The 20,266-nt window shown below is 38.1% G+C and overlaps 1 protein-coding gene across 1 annotated transcript in view; it reads left to right on the plus strand.

Annotated features, from left to right (window-relative positions):
- Positions 1-2,664: 2,664 nt before the first annotated feature.
- The window catches only part of PIK3C3 (phosphatidylinositol 3-kinase catalytic subunit type 3), a 136,370-nt gene continuing 118,768 nt past the window's right edge, over positions 2,665-20,266 (plus strand). Inside the window, exons 1-4 of the mRNA XM_034642203.1 lie at positions 2,665-2,801; positions 6,160-6,348; positions 10,224-10,367; positions 18,550-18,679. Of these exons, the coding sequence (XP_034498094.1) occupies positions 2,734-2,801; positions 6,160-6,348; positions 10,224-10,367; positions 18,550-18,679 (531 nt within the window). The 5' untranslated portion in view covers positions 2,665-2,733. The remainder of the gene's footprint in view (positions 2,802-6,159; positions 6,349-10,223; positions 10,368-18,549; positions 18,680-20,266) is intronic.

The raw sequence follows: 20,266 nt of genomic DNA on the forward strand, positions 1-20,266 counted from the left end.
CGCCTTGTTTCTAGCAGTTGGTGCTGCTTTTGCAGAGAGTGCCATGGGGGAAGCGGAGAAATTTCACTACATCTACAGCTGTGACCTGGACATCAACGTGCAGCTTAAGATGTGAGAGAATCGGGACAGCGACTGGGATTGCTAGGGCTTAGGGACGCTGAGACAGGGGCCTGTGGGTTGGTGGAGAGAAGATGGTTATTAGCCTGAAGGCGTCCTGGGGGTGGCTGGGAGGGTTGTAGCCAGGGAAGCGGAGGAAAACCGGAGCAAAGAGAGGGGGGCCTTGTGAAAGGATTGAGGGCTAGGTCTCTGGGAGAAGGATAGCGGTAGGAATATGCCCTTAAGTCCCATGGTGTTTTACTGTCTTCAAAGCATTTTGCTGCTGATAGCAACCTTTTGAAGTTTTTTACATCTTACAGATTAAGAAATCAAGTCTCAGTAAAGTCGTCCTCTCTACATTAGTGCTTCAGAACAGGTCTGGCAGGTGGAATGGAGGCTACAGAAATTACGGAGAGAGAGACACAGGCAGATCTGGTAGTTGAGAATAAGATGAGTACATGGATACAGTATTAGAATCACGGGAGGTGATAGAGGCTTACGTTGAATCTTGAGGCAGTGTGACATTGTTTAGCCAGGGAAGATGAGAGTCAGTCAAAGATGAGGGTGCCAATTGCAAAGCGACCAGAAAGTATGAGAAAAGCCCTTGCAGGAAGATCTTGGAGCATCACAGTTGAAGTAAAGGCCAAGGGCATGACATCTTGAGATGAGATTAATGGAACCAAGATTGGGGATGGGTAGGACTGAGTTGGAAATTATGTCCCTTTTAAGGCAGTTTTATACAAGTATTTTCATATGTGAAAGCTATCAAAATTCTGAATCATATCATTCATAATATGTTTAGTCAATATTCATCTAATGTGCCTCTGGCAGAGGGCTGCATATATGCAGTAAATACATTTTCTTAGTTGTCAGATGCATCTTTGAAGGATTGTTTTTATTTTCAGAAGTTACTTACTTCAGACTCTGACAAATCTTTTACTGTCCATTTTGTGGTGGTAGAAAAAATAATATTTCAACAACCAAACTATACTTTTGTAAAATAATTTACACACCCATTGCAGGAAATTTCTACAGCATGTGTCACTCAATGCTTATATAGGACTGTATTACTGTCATTTGATAAAGGGCTTTCCTTCAGTTTCATTCCTCTCAGTATTTCTTGGACATATGAATAATTGTTTTTTGAAACTTTTGATCCTTCGAAGAAAAGAAAAAAGGAAAAAACACTGGTCTGTCATTAACAGACACACACACGTTGGGTATTTTGAGGCAAAGATAAAACATAAATTTGGCAAAATTCAGTACTATTTTTTAGCTTCTGAGACTGCCATTGTTGATTATTGGGGGGCAGTAAGTGTCAACTTAGAATTGTATGAGAGAATAATGAATTCTTTAATTCAGTTTATTCTCCCCAGGCTTTTAGTTTATTGCGACAGTTTTTATAACTAGTTGCATTTTGTTGTNAACCATTGGTAGTAGTTATGTTTAATAACATATCAGTTCTGTTCTCTTTTTGTGGGAACTTTAAGTTATAGGAGGATAACTATCATGTTTTTTCCATAGTCTTGCTTTCACAAGTATTTGTGAGAACTTACTTTGGCCAAAGCATTATGCATAAGTCATGTTTTGCCTTTCCCACTTAAATAGCTACACTCCTTCTAACCTTTCCTTGAAACATATTTTCCCCCTAATTACTGTAATTTATGCAAACTCTAGCCATGTCCTTGTCACAATGTGGCAGTGAAAAATAAACATATGCAAAATGGAGAATTTTATTCAATATCACCAATAATAAAAATAGGAATTACTAAACTCAACAATGCATTAAGCACTAATGGGGGCAGGTATAGAAGTAAATGGCACACTATTCTCACCTTCCAAGAGTTTTGAATCTAGTTGGAAATAAAGATTATGAGATTAGATAATATTAAATTATAAAAATAAGCATTGTAAGAGTTCAGATGATTCAGAAAACTGAGTTCTAGATCGTTGGTGGATGTTTCTAGGTTCTAACTAGGGTTGTCTTGAAAACTACACTGGGTCTGAATATTACTAGTGTAAACAAGAACCAAATGTTTTGCTCAAAGTATCATAAATATCGGTAGAGCCAAACTGGAACCCAGGTTTCTCGGTTCTTTGTCTAGTCCTTTCTCCACTCTTTACAGCACAAAGAGGAAATTTTTCCTTGAGATAGCAAATTAGTGATTAAATCTGCAATTTTCCGAAAGGCCACTGGAAATAAAACGTCGCAAAAATCTAATTCTTGTGATTGCTCTCTGTTTAGCCTGCAACGCGTTAAGTCTGTTAACATTGTTTTTGAGTTGAATTTTCTTTTGATTTTAGGAACAGCTCAAGCTCAAATGACAGCTTTACTTTAAAAAAAAAAAAAAGTTCTGTTAGACAGGAAAAACACAGGAAGCCTGGAATGTAACCAGATAGGCCGTATTTCCGGAATCCTACCCTTAAGCAATATGTTGGTCTCCTCTTGCACATGCGCAGAAGGAAAAGTTGGGCGGGGAGTTCCGCTGCTTCAGGTAGCACTACGGGCAAGGATTGGTGGCACCGAGCGTGAGAGGCGGAACCGGAAGCGCCAGTGTTGTGGGGCTCAGCCTGTTCACTCCCGGCGTCTTTCTACCGCCTTGTTTCTAGCATGGTGCTGCTTTTGCAGAGAGTGCCATGGGGGAAGCGGAGAAATTTCACTACATCTACAGCTGTGACCTGGACATCAACGTGCAGCTTAAGATGTGAGAGAATCGGGACAGCGACTGGGATTGCTAGGGCTTAGGGACGCTGAGACAGGGGCCTGTGGGTTGGTGGAGAGAAGATGGTTATTAGCCTGAAGGCGTCCTGGGGGCGGCTGGGAGGGTTGTAGCCAGGGAAGCGGAGGAAAACCGGAGCAAAGAGAGGGGGGCCTTGTGAAAGGATTGAGGGCTAGGTCTCTGGGAGAAGGATAGCGGTAGGAATATGCCCTTAAGTCCCATGGTGTTTTACTGTCTTCAAAGCATTTTGCTGCTGATAGCAACCTTTTGAAGTTTTTTACATCTTACAGATTAAGAAATCAAGTCTCAGTAAAGTCGTCCTCTCTACATTAGTGCTTCAGAACAGGTCTGGCAGGTGGAATGGAGGCTACAGAAATTATGGAGAGAGAGACACAGGCAGATCTGGTAGTTGAGAATAAGATGAGTACATGGATACAGTATTAGAATCACGGGAGGTGATAGAGGCTTACGTTGAATCTTGAGGCAGTGTGACATTGTTTAGCCAGGGAAGATGAGAGTCAGTCAAAGATGAGGGTGCCAATTGCAAAGCGACCAGAAAGTATGAGAAAAGCCCTTGCAGGAAGATCTTGGAGCATCACAGTTGAAGTAAAGGCCAAGGGCATGACATCTTGAGATGAGATTAATGGAACCAAGATTGGGGATGGGTAGGACTGAGTTGGAAATTATGTCCCTTTTAAGGCAGTTTTATACAAGTATTTTCATATGTGAAAGCTATCAAAATTCTGAATCATATCATTCATAATATGTTTAGTCAATATTCATCTAATGTGCCTCTGGCAGAGGGCTGCATATATGCAGTAAATACATTTTCTTAGTTGTCAGATGCATCTTTGAAGGATTGTTTTTATTTTCAGAAATTACTTACTTCAGACTCTGACAAATCTTTTACTGTCCATTTTGTGGTGGTAGAAAAAATAATATTTCAACAACCAAACTATACTTCTGTAAAATAATTTACACACCCATTGCAGGAAATTTCTACAGCATGTGTCACTCAATGCTTATATAGGACTGTATTACTGTCATTTGATAAAGGGCTCTCCTACAGTTTCATTCCTCTCAGTATTTCTTGGACATATGAATAATTGTTTTTTGAAACTTTTGAACCTTCGAAGAAAAGAAAAAAGGAAAAAACACTGGTCTGTCATTAACAGACACACACACATTGGGTATTTTGAGGCAAAGATAAAACATAAATTTGGCAAAATTCAGTACTATTTTTTAGCTTCTGAGACTGCCATTGTTGATTATTGGGGGGCAGTAAGTGTCAACTTAGAATTGTATGAGAGAATAATGAATTCTTTAATTCAGTTTATTCTCCCCAGGCTTTTAGTTTATTGCGACAGTTTTTATAACTAGTTGCATTTTGTTGTCTGTTTTCTTAGCACCATAACCAGATACCAAACCGCCTGCAGGACATGATCACTTTGGATGTGCCAAAGCACTTTAAAAGTAACTTGTCTGAGACTGGCACATCATTAGCCTACCCCTCTGATTCTGATCTTGTGTGGTCTCACTTATTTTGGTGATTGTTGGCATCATTCATCGAGTTGGTTAAGACAGGAAACTGAGTTCTGCACACACCCCTCTCTTACCTTCTCTGTTTAATCATTCACAAATTGTCTTGAATCTGCCTTCATATCTTTGATCTGTGCCCCCTTTTTTACCCCACAACCTTGGCCTTAGTCTACCTTTTTAATATGGACTGAAAGTTGTCTTTTTTTTTTTAAAGATTTTATTAAATAAATTAATAAAACAGAGAGAGAGACAGCACAAGCAGGGGGAGCAGAAGAGGGAGAAGCAGGCTCCCCACTGAGCAGGGAGCCCAACGTGGCGCTCTATCCCAGGACCCTGGGATCATGACCTGAGCCTAAGGCACCTCCTTAACTGACTGAGCCATCCAGGCACCCCGGATTGAAAGTCTTCTAACTTATCTCCTTGCTTTCAGTCCTTCCTCTCCATTATGTTCTTATAGCCCTGCCAAAAGTACAAATCTGATTACATTACTCTCACTTCAAATAATTTATTTAACAGATTTTTGAATGTTCACTTCGTGTCAAGTACTGTACTGAATATGGTGGCTACTAGCTTCATTTTCTACCTACTTTTCATTCTCATCTTTAGCTTCTTTACCCCATGAGCTTTATGCTTTAGCTATACCAAACAACTTGTAGTTTCCCAAACATACCTTCTTGCTTCTTTGCATCTGTAGATGGTGTTCTTTTCTTCTGGGACGACTCCCTACCTTTTTGGCTCTCATCTCCCATTATATTGCTTGGGCTTATTTCAGGCATCTGTCTGGGATACTAAGCTCTTGGTCCCAAACAAGTTTATCTGCTCCTGATACTTTTTGGTATGTCTTTCTGTAGTAGGAGGAGCATTAGCTTTGGCCTCTTTTTTTTTTTTTTAATAGATTTTATTTATTCATTTTAGAGAGAGAACACAAGCAGGGGAAGGGGCAGAGGGGGAAGCACGGTCCCCACTGAGCAGGGAGCCCAACATGGAGCTTGATCCCAGGACCCTGAGATCATGACCTGAGCCGAAGACAGACACCTAACTGAGTCACCCAGGCACCCCACTTTGATCTCTTTTGCCATCTCTGTTACTTATTTTGTTATCTTGAATAATGAGCTTGATGGCTGAGTGTCTGCTTCATTATTTATAAAAGGAGAAAAAGGTGAAAAGTAAGAAAGAGTGCATAAAATCCCTGGCACAATATTTGGCATAATCTTGATGTCCAAGCAATGTTCCTACCTCTTTTTTAATGTCTTGTACATATCTTTTATGACTTACAACATTGTATTTTTTAGTTTAAAGAACTGATCAGATAATATATTTACATTGTAACAAAATTTAAAGAGTAATAAAAAATATGCAGTTAAAAATAAGTGGAAGCAAAGAACATCTTCTTGTAATGTTGTATTGTTTATCTTATCTTTCATTTTTGGTCTGCTATGCCTGGCACAATGAATGTTTGTTGAATGAATAAATACATGAGTAAGTGCTCAGCTTGAATTTAACAAAGGGAAACTAAGGCCTGGAAGACTGGTGATAGCTAGAAGGTAGATCAAGAGTTGGTGACAGGATTTAAAATTAAGCAAAAGCCTAAAATAGAGAAATATGTTGGTGAAGATTGGAATGATCTTAGGTATATTGGGACTTTAAGAGACCTTTATTAGATGTAAAAGTGACTTTAATTTTATATTCAAGAAAATGTTGAGGTAGCAGAAGGTTGCTGCAATACAGCCATAAACTGTTCTTAGTATTTGTTGTGTATATGCTTAAAAAATATGTCTAAACATTATTGTTCTTATGCCTCCAGAGGAAGTTTGGAAGGGAAGAGAGAACAGAAGAGTTATAAAGCTGTTCTAGAAGACCCAATGTTGAAGTTTTCAGGACTGTACCAAGAGACATGCTCTGACCTTTATGTTACTTGTCAAGTTTTTGCAGAAGGGAAGCCTCTGGCTTTGCCAGTGAGAACATCCTACAAAGCATTTAGTACGAGATGGAAGTAAGTTGTCTTGCATATGGTTCCAGACTATTCTCTCATTTCTTTATAGATGTTGCAAGTATGATTTGGTAGGGATTACAGAGGAAATTTTTTAAAAAATTGTATTTAATACCTATAAGCATTGATCCAGTAGTTTAAAGCAGTAACCTACACAGATGGAATAAAGTATCATATATAGTAGTATTATGAGTGCTGTTTTGGTAGAAGTGAATTTATGTTTGTATTCAGTATATTGACATATATTTATAAGAACTTGACTGATTAACAAAATGACCCAAACCAAAAATACATGTGTAACATCTTTACATTTTCTACCACTCTGTGCCCTGAGCACGTGAACATTCCTGGATAGTCTGACATGTTGTCCAACCTGGTATTTGGTGCTCAGATTTGATGAAATCTGTCAGACAACGGAAGTGTCTGTTGTCATCTGTTCTGATAAGATTTTTATTATTATTTTAAATATGAAACCTTTTTTTTTTTTTAAGTTCATGGTTTATTGAGCGTGGTATGTTAGCTAGCTATTGTTGAAATGCAAGGTAAATACGATGAACATGAAGTTCCTGTTTTTCCAAAACACTTGTGGGTCCTGAATTTAGAGTCTTGTCTCTGTCTCTTCTTATTTGATAGATTATGTGGTATAGTTTTGTTGTACCTTCAGTGAGTGTTACTCAGCGCCCTGGGAGGCTCAAGGCAGGATACACAGGTTGTGTGCCTCTTAAGAGAACTTATACCCACAGTGTTAATGAAGACACGGTGTGACCAAATGGGACTACCAGGTTGTGTTGTTGCACACATAACCCTGTGTCTACCAAGTGTGGTGTAGTAGGCTGGAAAGGGTTTTTTAGAGAGCAGAAACCTGAGCTCTAGGGATCTGGCTACATCGAAACCAGCTATTTCAGTGGTGTAATTTCTTCCGTAGTCTTTCTGTGGCTAACTATAAACACATACGAACATACCCAAGTATGTTTGCATATGTGTATATATACACACACATATATGCACACTTGTTATTTTGAAAAATTTCAAACCTGTAAATACAGAGAGAATAATATAATATAATGAACTTCCAAGGCCCTGTCACCTAGCTTCGGTAATTACTAACTCAAAGCCAATTGTGTTTCATCTATATCTGCAGTTATTTTGAAGCAGATTCCAAATATTATATCATTTTAATGGTATTTCTGTATATTTCTTTTTTAAAGAAAACTATAGTACCATAAAAACATCTAAAACAATGGACCAGGATTTCTTAATTGTATCTTTTTTTGTTTTTAGAAGTTTTTTTTTTAAGATTTTATTAATTTGTCAGAGAGAGAGAGTGCACAAGGATGAGGAGCGGCAGGCAGAGGGAGAAGCAGGGTTCCTCCTGAGCAAGGAGCCTGATGTGGGGCTTGATCCAAGGATGCTGGGATCATGACGTGAGCCAAAGGCAGACATTTAACCACCTGAGCCACCCAGCTATCCCTGTGTTGGGTTTTTAAACTGGAATCAGGAAATCTGTAAAAACCTGAAACTGTATGCAGAAATTTGTATCTTATGCATTTTTACAGGGACAGAACTAAAAACTTTTGTTAGCTTTTTTGAGGTGGCTTGTGACTTCAAAAAAGACTTAAAACTACAAATTTAGGTCTAGACAGTCAACATTTATGGTGAGTTCCACTTTTCTTGCTAAGGGAAATTGTATTGCCTTAGCAATAAAGAAAATTAGAGAAAAAGCAAATTCCCAGTTACAGGGGCCGGGTGTGCAGAGGGAAAAAGAGAAGCAGACTCCCTGCTGAATAGGGAGCCCAATGTGGGGCTTGATCCCAGGACTCTGGGTTCATGACCTGAGCCCAATGCAGAGGCTTAACCTACTGAGCCACCCAGGTGCCAGGTGGATTTAGTCATAAGCTCGGTGAGGGTTGCAGTTGGTGGGGAAGGGATGATGCATGGGGAGGGAGAGAACAAAATGGTGTTAAGAGTTCACAGCTTTTAGATGTCTGATCAGATCTTTCCATAATTTCTAGAATATCTTGGGTAGTTTTGAAACTATTTTATAGCTGCAGATTCATTTTCTTCAAAATAACTTGTGCAAAAGTCTGGTATAAAGCAAGTTAAAGTGGTAGTTGCTTTGATTTTAAAACTGTGGGGGGGGCATGGTTTTGGACGGCAGAAGGTTTGAGGTGATTGCTTGATCATTAGCATTATATTCTAGGCAAAGGACAGAATAGAGAGGTAAGAATTTTCATAGTTCATTTTAGAAATTGTTGCAAATTTTTCTAACTTTAGCCTGTGTTAATGGATCTCTGGTTTTTTCCTTGTCACAAAATGACACTGTTTAGTATTTACCTTTTCAATCTGGACCACTGTGTGGATAATAATTAAATAAATTTATTTATTTCCTCAAGTTTATCTGTAGTGGAGAATGGCTTTTTTGAGCATATGATTTATTTTTTGAAAGAACTTCCTAGAAGTAAAGGATTTCATGACTTTGATTTTCCTTTAAATTGGTAATCATGTCGAATTTTCCTACAAGTCCTTGAATTTATATGGTGGGTATAAATGATTTGTCCTTTAAGTTTTTGAAAATTCTGTTCAGTTTCTTACCAATGCAGATGTGTTTGACCTAGACTGGGATATGCCCCTTGGATAATAATTTTGAGTAAACAGAATAATTTTAAGTAAACAGAGAGAAACAGTTCTGTGTGTCTGCTGGGTATTACTTTGTGTATTGTTTGCATAGTTTTCTTTTGGGATTTTAAAAGCCATCTGTTGTTTAAGGGAGTTGAAATTATCAAATAGATTCAGTGTGAAGTTTGAATGCAGAAGAAAATTTGTGGAGATGAATAGAGAATTTAAAAGAAGAGCTGTGTTGTCATGACTAAATTATTAAGAACAAACATTCCTTAGTGAAATGATATATACAGCTATGCTTTAGAAGCATAAAAAACTGATAGCTAAGCATTATCGGTATTAATGAAATAACTTGAAGAGCAGAAAAATCTCATGTTAAAAATTGTCACATGTCTGTCCAAAGCAGCCTGGTAACTTCTTCATGTTATGAAGGTGGTGGATAGTCTAGTTTGACCTCTTTAAAGTTTTAGTTGTGGTTTTCTGCTTTGTTGAGGTACTGTTGTGTATTACAGGACAATATTATCCAAAGCAGCATTTTGAGTCATTCTGAGTTTGTTCTCTTGATAACATAAAACTGTGTTCTGGAGAAGCTTATAGATAATCACAGTTTGGTTCAAAACAAGTTTGGTTCTGATAGGTTCGTGTTTTCCCAGATTTTTATTAGCCATTATTATATTCCTTATGTCTTAGTGATACTGTCTGAATTTCTTTTTTCTTTTCTTTCTTTTTTTTTTTTTTTCTAAGATTTTATTTATTTATTTGAGTGAGTGAGAGAAGGAGAGAGCACGAGCAGGGCAAGGAGGGAAAGGCAGAGGGAGCGGGAGAATCAGGCTCCCCGCTGAACAGAGAGCCCTACATGGGGCTCAATCTCAGGACCTGGGGACCATGACCTGACTCAAAGGCAGACACGTAACCCACTGAGCCACCCAGGCGCCTCTGGAATTTACCAGTGTTGATTTTCATAAGCTTGGCTTTTCGAAAATTTTTTCATGTGTTCTGTATTTAAACTTGAAGTTGCCTACATCAAAATTAAGGTAAGTGCCTCATTTTTTGTAGTATTAACCTATTCTTTTGGGCCATTTTCTCCAGACAGATCTTCTTACATGGTTTGTTCATTTAAAAGGAAGTTTACACACACACACACACAAACACACACACACACACACACACACACACACGACACATTTTACTTCCTTAGTATTGCAGAGATATTGCAGAGATTCCTTAGTATTGTGTTTATGTTGACTTTATTTCCATAGCTGGAATGAATGGCTGAAACTGCCAGTTAAGTACCCTGACCTGCCCAGGAATGCCCAGGTGGCCCTCACAATATGGGATGTGTATGGACCAGGAAAGGCAGTGCCTGTGGGAGGAACAACGGTTTCACTCTTTGGAAAATACGGGTAAGCATTTTTGTCTTCTCTATAGGAGTGTTGGGAGAGCTTTTCTTTTCGGGAGAGTTTTAGTAGTTTATACCCAGTCTGATTGTCGTAGGAAATGAAAACCTATTTGGTAGATATGATTCCTTCATTCTCGAGACTGAATTTGACACATATTTCCTATGGGATATGCAGATAGATTAAGAAACCTACTGTTAGTGATTGGTAATGTGATTTCTGTTTGAAAATAGTCATTAGAAACTAGAATCTTGCTAGAAAAAGAGACTATTTGGTATGTATTGTAACTTCACTGTTAATAGAATTTTTTTGTTTCTCAAAATAGTGACAGGACAATAAGCAGGGTTAAAAAGCACAAATTTGCTAATAACGATTATAATAGAAAAGTTTTCAACTCAGTGTTTAAAAATTTACAGATAATAGAAGATAATTGTAAAAAAACAAAAGCATGATCCTGAAGGGTATTTTTTCTCTTTCCTTTTTCTCTTGGAACAGAAGGATCACTACCTTTAAAGGATTGGTGATATTCTTTTTTTCTTTTTTCTTTTTTTTTTTGAGATTTTATTTATTTATTTGAGAGAGAGCAAGAGCATGAGCAGGGGGAGGGGCAGAGGGAGAGGGAAAAGCAGACTCCCCGCTGAGTAGGAAGCCTGACTTGGGGCTTGATCCCAGGGTCCTGGGATCATGACTTGAGTCGAAGGCAGACATCCAACCGACTGAGCCACCCAGGAACCTCGAGAATTGGTGATATTCTATTATTCTTTTCTGTGTTTATTAATTGAGATTTTCCACTAAAGAACATGGTCTTTCATCAAGTATTGAGTTACCTTGGTATACAGTTCATGTAGGAAAGACAGGTGAATGTTCAATTTTTTCCCCTTTACCAATTTTAAGAATGAGTTGGTGTTCTGGTAACTTGCGTATTTTATGATTGATTTTTTCTTTCTTTTTGTTTTTAAGTTTTGTCATGAACTTTTAGTCTTAGACATTTCTGAGATGTTTCAGTTAATTCCTGTATTTAGTCTTTATGATGCTCAAAAAGTCCCATTTTTGGTCAGTAAGAGTCCCATTGAGCTGATCCCATGTTTTTTTGACAGTACTCCAGTAGTCATTGGTAGCTTCTTTGCTTTCTGGTAGACAAGCTATTTCAGGCTCATTTGGCAATTTTCCACCCCAGAAAATTTCTTTCTTCTGAAAGAAGCCCTAATTCTTTTCAGTGCGAAATGGTAGAGAACTAAATCTGGGTATTATCGAACTAACTAGTTTTTGTCCGTTTTAAAGTTGTTAAATTTTATCTCCTGAATTAACTTTCACATCATTAAATGTAAATGAAGGTGATTTTATTTTGGTAGGTTCATTTACTGGTTGTGTATATATTTCTGTGAATTGTTTCTTAATGCCTTTTGCCCATTTTTTTTCAAAAATTGAAATACAGTTCACGTGCCCTAAAAGTCTGGGTTTTTTGTTTTTTTGTGTTTTTTTTTGAGTTGTCATTTTTCTTGTTAGTGTATAGGGGTCTTTGTAGATTAATGAAATTAGCCTTTTGCATGTTACATGTTACAAATACTGTTTTCTTTGAATTAGTATATATTTCTTTGCTTGCTTTTCATGCATTTTAAATTATCATGTTGAATTGATCAGCTTTTATTTTTATGGCCTATGAATTTAATGTTTTAGAAAGTCCTTTTCTATTTTTAAAAAATATTTCTTATAGTTTCAGTCTTTTGCATTTAAGTATTTGATTCATCTAAAATCACTTTTGTGAGGGGTGTCTGGGAGGCACAGTCAGTTAAGCATCCGACTCTTGGTTTTGGCTCAGGTCGTAATCTGGGGGGTCCTGAGATAGAGCCCTGCGTTGGGCTCCACACTTAGCGCAGAGTCTGCTCGCGTGTGCTCAGTGGCTCTCAAATAAATAAATCTTTAAAATTACTTTTGTGAAAGGAGTGATGTATTGGGAATCAACTTAAAAAAAAAACCAACAAATGGCTGGTTATTTGTCTTAACACTATTAAATTTGCCATTGTTTCCAAATATTTTGAAATGGTATTTTTGTATATTCAATTCATCATGTATTGAAGTCTGCTTCTCTTAGACTTAGTAGTACATCATATCGTGGTGGTTAGGGATGCAGAATGTAGAACTAGGTTATCTGTGTTCACATCCTGACTCCTTTAATGTGTGTGTACCCTTAGGCAAGTTATTTAATCTCCTTCTGCCTCAGTTTCCTCATCTCTAAAATGATATAACAATAGTATTTACCTTACAGAGCAGTTTATGATGATAAATTACTGAACACACATAGTTAACTTACTGAATATTCGGTAAATATTGGCTGTCATTATTTCTGAGCTATTCTGTTAGTTTTGAATACTATTATATTATAAAATGTTTTAATACTGGAGGGCGATGATCTTCCTTATTTGCCTTCCTTTTATAATTTCTCTGGATATCCTGTTTTGTTAGATAAATTTTATTATTTCCTCAAATAAAAAAGCTCATTGTATTTTGTTAGGAAATCATATTGAAATATGTATGTTAATTAAGGAGAGAATTGACACCTTTGTAATGCTGAATTTTTCCATCCAGAAATAGGGCGTGTCAGAAAGGCTTCAACTCATGAATAAAACCTAGGTGTAATTTCATTTAGAATAGCTTGGTTGCTTAGTTATATGACGATATTTTAGTTTAATGTAACTATTAGATATTTATTATTGAAATACATGTAAGAACAAATTTAGACATAGTCTGACACATTAGATATAATTTGGGTAAAATACCGTGTTACAGTAGAATGGACATATTATTAAATCAGTATTGTTCCTTTTCCAGAGTGTTTGTTCCTTTTTACTTTACTAGGGTGGGGTTTGCTTACACACAGAAGAAAAATGGGCCACAGTTTATTATTCCTATTCTATAGCTAGTGGTTAAACGTTCTTGAGAACAGTTACCAGATAGACCGCTTGGTTTTTCCTCTTGGCCTTTTTATAAGTAATTTACCTTCTGGAGTAATCTGCCAGAGGTTCCCTCATAAAAGCAGCTCTTTTAGTACACCTGTGCATTTTAGATGACCTTAGGATATAATATGAGAAGACACTGACTAGATGGTAAGTGTGAGACAGACGAAATTTCCACAGAGGTGCAGTGAGATGAACTGCCTAAAGCCAAACAGACTCTCAAGTGAACATTTGTGGTGGGGTTTGACTTGACTTTTGGCAAGGTTTTGAAAAGTACGTGAAGTCAGTTATAATCAACCTCTGAATAAAAGGCACCTGGTAAGCTCACTCAACAAGCATCTTCCTATGTTCTCATTGAATTTGGTAAGAGTGTGATGGGGCCCAAGATCCAGCATTTGTAGTATGCATCCTGAGTGATTCTGCAGACCTATAGATCACAGTTTGCAGAACACCACATTAACCTTTTCGTAGTAGTCTACTTGTCGGGCATAGGCTTACAGTTGTTTTCAGAGTTTCTTCCTTGACTTCATCCAATTGCTCGCTTTATTTGTATTTCTGTATGAATCCCAGTAAAAGACAGCTTCCTTTACCTCCCATCCAAACCGTGGTGGAAATGTGCCTGAAAGATAAATCAGTAGTATTTGTTCTACTTTATGAAGTAATTTTTTTTTAAGATTTTATTTATTTATTTGACGCAGAGACAGCCAGTGAGAGAGACAGCCAGTGAGAGAGAGACAAGCAGGGGGAGTGGGAGAGGAAGAAGCAGGCTCCCAGCAGAGGAGCCTGATGTGGGGCTTGATCCCAGAATGCCGGGATCACGCCCTGAGCTGAAGGCAGACACTTAACGACTGAGCCACCCAGGCGCCCCTACTTTATTTAGTAATTAAACCCCAGATATTTCCATGAACGTAGTAGTAGCAGTAAGTGGGACTTAAACTTCAATTCGCGTTTCTAATATTAAGTAAATTAAGACTTCGCATCTTGGAGAGTCATCTCTTTTCTCTTAACTGGACAATAGATCATGCTGTCCCTCCATGTTCTGAATACCTGAGATGTCAGATGCACGTGAAACATGTTGGAGAGCAGTACTGATTCTGTGACATTTCCCTCGCTTAGAGCAGGGTTCCTCAAATAGGAGTTGTTGACTTACTACTTTCAGAATTCCTGCCTTATCTCCGTACTAAGTATACTCTTACGTACTTGATTTTTTATTTGAACCAGCTCACTTCTTTTTTTAACTTTAATTTAGTTTGAAGCAAAAGCTTAATATCCCTAATATACATGGAAAACAAGTATTATTTGACATTGATGGGTAAGGATAAAATACGATGAGAATAACCATGTTGTTAGGTTTTGGAAATTGAAGGAAAAAAACTGCAGTGAAATATAAATGATAGTAAATGTATTTGATTTGCAAAATACATAAACAATACCTACAGAGAAAGTCTTTCTTTAATTGGAATGGTTCTTTTTGTGCCTAGTCAGATATTCAGCTCACCGTCACTTAATTGAAGGTAAAAAACAAGGTTTTACATCAACATTTTCTTTGTTAATCAGTCCAGTTCCTATGTGGTTGTACGTCATCAGTTAGCCAGATGATAGCATCAGATTTTAATAGAGGTTTCTGGATACTTTGAACAGTGGGGAAGGAATGCAGAAAAGCTGGATCACCTACTCCTCTTCCCGCTACGCTGATGTTTATACTGACCTTCACCTCAGAAAAAAGAAGCATAAGAAACTTTAGGAAATTAAAATAACTCCTTCTTTTTCTGTGTGTCCTGGGGCCCTTCCTTAAGGGCGAAGTGGGTTGCAGTGGCTGTGAGCCCAGGAATCCCCTTGCGCGGGCCTGGGCTTTATGTGCAGCTTCTGGTACTGGCGCTCTTGTGCCACCAGTCAGGATGTCCCCGGTGCTGTGGCAGGGTGCACAAATTCACTCGGACTGCTGGGTCACAGCTGCTTCTCTGCATGCAGCTGCTGACGTTCAGGGAGAGAAAGAAGCATCAGTCTTCTGCGTGTCCTCAGCAGGAAGCCTGTGCAGATTTTTTTCCACCGACCGTTAAAAATCATGTCATGTGCCACCACAGTTTTTGTGGCTTAAGGAAATAGTGCTTTAGACTGTAGTTTCTTCAGATGTTTTTGAACAATGACAGCACACCAGTTGTTTCGCATCTTTTCCCCTAAATAGTCCTGGTATGGACTTCAGAGCTTTTAAAAAGTGGTGTTCAGAGTGTGTGTAATAGTTGTCGTGTAGCATTGGGAACCTTGTGACTACCAGCTTTTGTATTTGCTCATGTCTCTTTGNTCCCTAAATAGTCCTGGTATGGACTTCAGAGCTTTTAAAAAGTGGTGTTCAGAGTGTGTAATAGTTGTCGTGTAGCATTGGGAACCTTGTGACTACCAGCTTTTGTATTTGCTCATGTCTCTTTGGTATACTTGAGTCCATGTGAAGCAGTGCTTTTTGGAGTATAGTATAATTAATAATTGAAAGACTGATCTCTTAAGATACAGCTAGAATAACTAATTGTCTTCATTTCGAAAGTGTAGCTTGTGACATTTCTAAGTAGCTAAAGAATGGATTGATCATTGGTTTGAATTGGCAAAGAACCACGGGCAAGCTGCAGATTTTTCTTCCAGATGTTTTTCCAAATGTGAATTTGGAAGTCCGGGCAGTGGCTGCTGTAGTGGCTTGGCACTGGGAGTGGGAGCATCAGCGGCAGCTGTCGCTGGGGCCTCTGCTCGAGTCTGAAGGAGATCCTGCTATGCTGTTTCTTTTGTCTTGCCTGTTTGGCTTAATTTCCCAAGTGGACACGATGCTCTGAGCATCTTTTGGCTTGCCACCTGGAGGCTGTGTAACTCTGCAAAGGTTCCATTAGTGTCAAAAGAAAGTAATATGTTCACTTGATCGTTTGAGTCACTTGGCATCACCCCTACCCTCTACATCCTGTATCCTTAAATCTTCTCTCCAGATCCATCGCAAAGCACCTAAATCATTTAGTAAACTGACTTCTCACCAAACGTATTTATTTTTGATTTAGTTACATTCAGCCAGTCACAGTATTCACTGGGGGACACAGAGGTAGCGAGAAGGAAGGCAGGCTTCTGCTTCTCGAGGTACTTTTAAGGATATTCATCTAAAGTGGCATTGTTGCTTCACTGTACCCGATTTCCTTTTTTTTTTTTTAAGATTTTATTTATTTATTTGACAGAGACACAGCCAGTGAGAGAGGGAACACAAGCAGGGGGAGTGGGAGAGGAAGAAGCAGACTCCCAGCGGAGCATGGAGCCCAATGTGGGGCTTGATCCCAGGGCCCTGGGATCACACCCTGAGCCTAAGGCAGACGCTTAACGACTGAGCCACCCAGGTGCCCCTGTACCTGGTTTCCTAGAGACTAAGTGGGTCTACTTGATGTTGAATCTATACCTGAGTTGAAGGAAAGTAATCTTTATAAAAGGCTTGCATATGTGCTTTTTGTGTAATGTGACTTTTTTTGATCTTCACAACCGGTCAGTGCATTTTTTATTGGGCCTCCTATGTAAGCTTTTGCAGATATGGTTGCTGAATGGTACCTGTTTATTGGCAGCCTTAGAGACCTAATAACAAGTATGGTTATACCTTAACCTTATTGTGCTCATGAGCTTGTAGCGATCCCTTATCATTACCATTCTAATTGTTTATGGCATCATTGGTTATATACATTACATAATCAATGAATATCCTCTATTATGTTAGGAAAATCTGTGAAATCAGAACGTGATAGTAATGGTTTAAAAATTTTATGTAAGCTTTTTACAGTTAAAAATACCCTATCAATATATCTACCTCGTGCCTTATTTAAAAAAAAAAATATTGCATGTGAGTGTGTGCAAAATGCTCTGGACTTGCCTCCTCACATGCACACACGTGCAGTCTTGTTCTTACCATTGTAGTTGGCAGTTTGCTCTTTGAGCTTTGGGAGGATGCTCTTTGATTAGAATTTACATTGTTTGAAAGGTCTTGTTTAAAAAAACAAAACAAAACAAAACGCTTAAAAAAAGAGAACACAGCGGCACCGGGGTGGCTCATATGGTTGGGTATCTGCTTTTGGCTCAGGTTCTGATCTCCACGTTCTGTGATCAAGTCCCATGTCAGGCTCCTGGCTCAGTGGGGGAGTGTGCTTCTCCCTCTCCCTCTCCCTCTACCTCTGCCCCTGCTTGTGCTTTTCTGTCTGACTCTCTCTCAAATGAATAAATAAAAATATTTTTTAAAAAAAGAGAGAGAACACAGTAAGAAGAACATCTCTAATCCCCCCATAAAAAAACACCCAGACACTTAATAGTTACATATTTGAAAAGTTGTCTAAAGCTCCTTTACAAGTTTGCTCAACCTTTACTTTAGATCTTCTGGGTAACTTTTTGAAGGAAATTTGACAATCAACAGTCATACAGTTTTTCACTTTAAAACAGGATCTCCGTGTTCAGATGAATTTTGACCAAATGTTAAATCTCTGATTTGTAGACATGGGAGCTTTTTCTCATGTGAATCTGTAATCATATTCTGTTTTAGGCATATCTCTTGTGCAAAAGAAGACAGGAGAGAAATCAGTCTGTGCATAGTAAAAGGAAAATAGTAGCTAATATTTATTGAATTCTTACTGTGTGGCAGGCACTGTTCCAAGTACTTTTTACTTCTACCAATCTGTTTAATTTTTCTAACAACTCTATGAGGTACAGGTACTCTTTATAATCTTATTTTATAGATGAGAAAACTGAGACACACAGGTTAGGTAATTTACCCCAGGTCATGTAGGTAATAGATGATGGTGCAGCTGGGATTCAGATCTCAGCATTTTGACTTTACAGTCTACTATGCTGAATTGTCATGTAATTAAATTTTGGTTTCAGTCATTGTAAATGTGACATTCTTTCACTGGGTGGGAATTTGGTCTCTATTTTTTCTGAGATCTCCACTGAAGTAATGAAGTGTGTGTGGTCCATCACTGAACTTCTCTGTTTCTACTCTACCTTTAGAATTTCTGTAACAGTTCTGTGTGGAGGAGCAAAGAGTGGCATGTAAAAAACAGTGTTACATGGATTTTATTTGCTTAGTTAATTGCTTTACAACCCACTGGAGGCTTCAAGCTTGGCAAGAGAGACATGCATTTTCCCGTGTGGAATTCTCTCTGTTTGGGAACCGAAATGTCCTATAATGAACTGCATTAATTTACTTCTACCCTGAACGTTCTCTTTTTGCCTAGTATGTTTCGCCAAGGGATGCACGACTTGAAAGTCTGGCCTAATGTAGAAGCAGATGGATCAGAACCCACAAAAACTCCTGGCAGAACAAGCAGTACTCTCTCAGAAGATCAGATGAGCCGCCTTGCCAAGGTAAAAAAGAAACTCTTGGAACAGGTGGAAAGCTCTGAGTGATGCCTGCTGTAGTAGAAATTGGCATTATGAATTCTGTTAAATCATTTTTTGATTTAAATTTAATTTTTTAATAATAATTTTATTGGAATGATAATTCACATACCATAAAATTCAATCTTAGTGTACAGTTCAGTGGTTTTTTTACTCAGTTCACTAAAAGTTGAATTGTGTAGTCATGCTACTATTTAATTTTAGAATATTTTCATAAAAAAGGTCACCATACACTCTACCTATTAGTGTTCAGTTCCCATTCCCTCTGCTCTCCAGCCCCTGGCAACTGTTAATCTACTTTCTATCTCTGTGGATGTTCCTATTCTGGACATTTCATCCAAATGCAATTATATAATATGTGGCCTTCTGTGTTTATAATTCTTTCCGATTTGAGAATGTAGAGCTTTTGGTGATACTTTCAAGATGACTGCCTACGTTTTTTGGTGACATAGTCTTAAAGATGCAAATGTTACATGCTAGACGTTCTTATGGTGCTTGGAAGTAACACTATAAGACCAGCTTATATTATTAGCTGGTCTCAGTTGCTCTCATACTTCCCCCACCTCTGTTTTTATAAGCAGACTGAATTGTTACCTTTTTATTTAAAAATTGTTTTAATGTAGTGTTTTCACTTAGGAAAAAGAAAAACTAAGCTCAATTCTGTGCTTAAATCACAACAGTATAACTTAATTTTATGAATATTTGCTCACAGAGCATTATGCCAGATACTGTGTAAAGATCCTTTTACAATTCTTTTAAGAGACTCTCTTTTAATTCTTACATGTAAATTTCTCTTGCCATCTTATTTGTAGGGATGACTCTTTAAATGTCTGGAGAAAGTTTTGAAGCCAAGCATTTTATAGCTTGTTGCCTCAACCTACATATGGAAGAAATCTTAATTATAAAGAATAAGTACTTGTGTTGGCTTGGCTTTGTTCTTCAACATAAAATTTTTGTTGTCAAGTTCGTTCTGTGTCTTTTTGTATTGCTCTTTTATGGAAAAATGGTATCATTTTCCTCATAAGCTTTCTAATCAAATTACTGTTGTTAACTTCCCCTCCATAATTTAATAAATAAAATTTAATTTTCAGTGCAGCTACTCATTCTGAGATTACATTCTTTCATGGGATGTAGGAAAGTTCTCAAGCTTTTCATGTGCCTACCTTCTCTCTAAGGGTTAACCTTAGTGATGAACTTTATGCTACTCTTTGTGACTTTTTTTTAAAGATTTTATTTATTTGAGAGAGAGAGTGAACAAGACTAGAGAGAGAGAGAGCATGAGCAGGGGGAGGGGTGTGGGCAGAGGGAGAAGGAGAAGTGCACTCTTTGCTGAGGAGGGAGCCCAATGCGGGGCTCTATCCCAGGACCCTGGGATCATGACCTGAGCCGAAGGCAGACGCTTAACCGACTGAGCCACCCAGGCTCCCACTTTGTGACTTTTATAAACCTTGAGTAGTTAGAGAAATTTTATCAAAAGCAGCTCATTTATAGCCATGGGTCACAAAAGGTTAAATCTCAAATGCAGGAGGAATGTAGCATGTGTTGAAGAAGTAA

This window comes from Ailuropoda melanoleuca, chromosome 14 (assembly GCF_002007445.2).
Source record: "Ailuropoda melanoleuca isolate Jingjing chromosome 14, ASM200744v2, whole genome shotgun sequence".
In the NCBI taxonomy this organism is placed as follows: domain Eukaryota; kingdom Metazoa; phylum Chordata; class Mammalia; order Carnivora; family Ursidae; genus Ailuropoda; species Ailuropoda melanoleuca.